The sequence below is a fragment of the Rhagoletis zephyria genome, unplaced genomic scaffold (genome assembly GCF_001687245.7).
Source record: "Rhagoletis zephyria isolate East Lansing unplaced genomic scaffold, Rhagoletis_zephyria_1.1 Rzeph_scaffold_01381, whole genome shotgun sequence".
NCBI lineage: Eukaryota > Metazoa > Arthropoda > Insecta > Diptera > Tephritidae > Rhagoletis > Rhagoletis zephyria.
This window is the reverse complement of record NW_016158465.1, coordinates 89,584-93,796: the sequence shown is the minus strand read 5'-3', so window position 1 is coordinate 93,796 and position 4,213 is coordinate 89,584. Positions and strand designations below refer to the sequence as shown.

General features: G+C 35.7%; 1 protein-coding gene across 1 annotated transcript; it reads left to right on the top strand.

The window, feature by feature from the left end:
• Positions 1-2,115: 2,115 nt before the first annotated feature.
• LOC108363811 (uncharacterized) lies at positions 2,116-3,105 on the top strand. The gene has a single exon (XM_017617300.1). The coding sequence runs from the start codon at positions 2,116-2,118 to the stop codon at positions 3,103-3,105; it is 990 nt and encodes a 329-aa protein (XP_017472789.1).
• The last annotated feature ends 1,108 nt before the right edge of the window (positions 3,106-4,213 follow it).

The following is a 4,213-nucleotide window of genomic DNA, read 5'->3' as shown; positions in this document are numbered from 1 at the left end:
ATAATCTCACAAATCTGTTGTTTTAATAACGGTTTTTATGTATAAATCTCGATGCCTAGAGTTGAGGGTTACCAAATCTAATTTTCATCATAGCAGCGCTTTAGGCGCTTTTGCAAAAATTTTTTTCGATAACAGGTTTTTTGATCGAAAAGGTGGTACCCGAAGAGTAGTCCCATACTAATCTTATTAAGTTCCGATCATGGGATCATTAAAAATCTAACGGTATTCACAAACTTTTATATATATGAGCATATAAATTTACTTCGATATTGCTTTTGCCAACGTAAACCAAATTCCGTAATTTTTTTTTTTCGATGGAAAGGGGTTACCTGTACTAATTTGATTTAGTTTCGATGACTGGATCATAGAAAAAATAACCGTACACAACGAACTACATACTGGTTTTTTTCTTTATTATATGAGCAATGAATTCGGTATTTTTTGCTTAAAAATTACTTGTTTATTAAACGATTATTAATTTTTGTTTGTACCCTACAAGACATCTGCCGGTCATATGACTGGCAATCTGATTGGAAGATCTGCAGCCTTTTGGCAGCATATTTTAGGTCAGAATTAATTTTTTTTCTGAACAATTTGACCCATTCTTTTGAGTATATGTGATTTTGCATCCCTTTTCAACATATGACCTCGATTGATGATTGATATGTAAGTAAAGAATTGTTGCAAGCATCAATTTTGCATAAATTAGCTTTAATATTTACTGATTACGTGGTTATTGTCCGATTTTTTAAATTTTCGGCCATTTGATATGGTGTACCAAGGCCAACAACTGTGCCAAGTTTGGAAGAAATTGGTGCAGCGGTTACCAAGTGGGCGTGGCTACGCCTATTTTCCAAAAATTTACAATATTCTTATTCTTCGTCTGAAAATTATTGTAAATATCAATTTTGAGTGAACTATCTTTAGTAGTTATTAAAATATCGCAGTTTTCGTATTTCCGAAAATTACCGTTATATGGGATGTGGGCGTGGTTATTGTCCGATTTTTTAAATTTTCGGCCATTTAGAATGCTGTATCAAGGCCAACAACTGTGCCAAGTTTGGAAGAAATTGGTGCAGCGGTTACCAAGATATACACATGTAACCATAAGTGGGCGTGNTAAGTAGGCGTGGCTACGCCCATTTTCCAAAAATTTACAATATTCTTATTTTTCGTCTGAAAGATATTGTAAATATCAATTTTGAGTGAATTATCTTTAGTAGTTATTAAAATATCGCAGTTTTCGTATTTCTGGAAATTACCGTTATATGGGAAGTGGGCGTGGTTACAGTCCGATTGCGCCCATTTTCAATACCAACCTACCTTGGATTAACGGAAACCTACATACCAAATTTCGTTAGGATATCTCAATTTTTGCTCGAGTTGTCGTGTACACGGACGGACGGACAGACTGACGGACAGACAGACATGGCTTAATCGATTTCTCTATTCATTCTGAGCATTTATGTATACATTTGTCTATTTCAATGTAATTTTTATCCAATTTTACCCCAAACAAATTAAACGTTTACAATTTTGCGTGTACGAATACAAATGCTGAGGATCAAAAAAAAAGAGAAAAAGCAATAGATGATACGAAGACATATATGTAATACTCCTATATTGGCAGTAAGAGCTAGTACCGTCCGATATATCAATAAACACGTACGAAAGAAAAGGAACACATACGTTTATAAATAAACATGTACACGACACATTTACAAAACCGGCACTCAAGTACACAATACATTGACAAAAACAGTACTAGACTGTCTCGCTTTCATTTCGGAATGCTTACACATTGAGATGTTAGCTTACTATCTTACTATAGAAGTATTATATATATGCACGAAGAGTAATCGTTTCCAACTTTTTAGGTAAGTCAAGTCAAGTCTGAGTCTTGCATAACTGTGCTTTAAGTGTTTGTAGGCTCTGAGTCTCTGGCAGAATCCAAAAAAATTTCCCTGTCAGTTTATATCGAAAATAAATTTGCTTACGATAAAATTTCAATTATTTCTGGTTCAACAAAAACAAAATATAAATTTATTTATATATTTAGTTTTATGTATATTCGATCTGCTTTTCAAATAAACGCACACATTTTAACTAACTAGAATGGCCAATTACATAAGATTGTCCGAAAATAAGCGCAGGCTCCGAAAAAAAAACTACAAAGAAATGATAGCGAACGTCAAGCCACGAGTGGACGACACATCGCCAAAACTCAACATCCGAGAAGCGTTACGTGCACCAAACTTACGCGATGACTGCAATGCCTTCGAGCGCATTCGGCGCATGAACAACGAGCTACTGCGCAACGTTAATATGGTTTCGCGCATCGGCGGCCAACTGAATACATTCCGAGATAAAATGCCTACTGTGGCAAGATCACGTGTGCCTTACATGGTGTTGCAGAAGCGCCTTCTGGAGAAGGACAATGAGAAATTCGGACAACTACTTAAGACTATCGGCACTACTCTGGACACCCATGTTGCTCCGCATTTGTTGCGTCGAGTGAAAAAAGACTCCGTAGAATTTGTAGTTCCCGCACAAATATTGGCCAAGTATAGTCAACTAGAAATGCCACCATACTCACAGTTGCGACGGTTGCTGCGACCTGTAATTTTCCTTGATTTCTATGTGAAAGGCCTACGACCGGCAGGTCGCCTCACAGTGCAATTGTACACTGAAGCCTGCCCGCAGGTGGTGTTGGTCTTTGTGCGCGCCTGCCACTATCGAGATAAAAATAATATACTTGTAAATCGACTATTCCCCGGCCTCTGGCTTGATTGTTGTTTGCAATTGCCTGAAGCACAGAAAATCAAACCCGAGCGCATTGAGTACGATATGCGTGCGTTGGATCACAATCTTCCGGGCACTTTGTCCTTCTCGCTGGACAATCAGGACGCACTTAGGCAGAATGCCTTGAGATTCTCAATGAGCCTTAAACCACTGAGGGTGTTGAATGGTAAACGTATCGCGTTTGGAGTTGTGCGAAGTGGCATCAAAGTACTTGACTCTATGCAAGTGTTCGGCATGAAGAAGAGTGGCAAATTAACAAAGGAAATTATAGTCAGCGATATTGGTTTGCTTGCGACAAAATGAATGGAATCTGTGCCAGTTTTTGTTTGTAAATCAATTGTAGAAATGTATATGTATGTAAATTCTTCGCTCGCTTGAAATAGAAAAAACAAAGTTTTTAGCCCTAATAGTGCCTTTAGTAGAGTCAAAAGCAAACGGCCTTCCCTAAATTAGAGTGCCAACTGGGGGCTGCGTCCGCGTGACGCGTCAGTTTGGGAATAGTTGTAACCAAATATTTCGCTTTTTTTCTTGACAAAAAGTGTTTGTCTTTTTAACCGACTTCAAAAAAGGAGCTCATCAATTCGTCGGAATATTTTATTTTGTGTTACCGCATAACTTTGGACCACGTCAACCGATTTCGATAATTTTGATCGACGGTTGATCCTATGTGATTTATTACAATTTTTTCCATCCGATATTAGGTTATTTCGCAATACTCAGAGCTTCCATTGTGATTTTTTTTTTTAATTTTTTTTGAGATGGCATATTTACCGAAACTAATTTTTTTATCAAAAAATTTGTATGTGAAAAATTAAAAAAAAAAATTGTTTAAATATTTCTTTTTATAGAATTTTTTTTTTTTAATCTTTTTCCTCGCCCCATTCTCGAGATGTTTGGAAAACTATTAAATCGATTTGTTTTTGTTTTTGCTGTAAAGTTTTCAAAAATGTATTAATCAAGCTCAAGTTTCATATTTATTTATTATTTATGTTTATGCATCAACCCTAAAAGTTTTAAACAAAGCAAACACATTAAATGTAAACCTCGTCCGTTTTGGTATGGAACTCCCCATATACATACCTATGTATTTACATTATGGTGGTCCAAATATGCATGTGAAAAAGTAAAGTCGGAAGTTTAATGCTCTCGCCCTCTATGATTGTCCTATATCGAAAAAATATACCACTATTTTTTTTTATTTTGAAATCAAAAAATATTTAGAGGGCGTTCAAAGCGCTCAAAGTTTTCCATGTATTTTATAAGGGGAAAAACTCTTTAAAATCAATATTTTTCGATCCGAAGACTCTGTTTCTTTTCAGTTCATTCCAACTAATAATACACAATTGTTTATTTAAAAATTGTTTCATAATAACTTTATTTAATAGAACCGCCCAAAACCCCAGAAAATGTA

Bases quoted from the DNA above. Each gene is read 5' to 3' on its own strand.
- LOC108363811 (XM_017617300.1), top strand. From the start codon at position 2,116: ATGGCCAATTACATAAGATTGTCCGAAAATAAGCGCAGGCTCCGAAAA.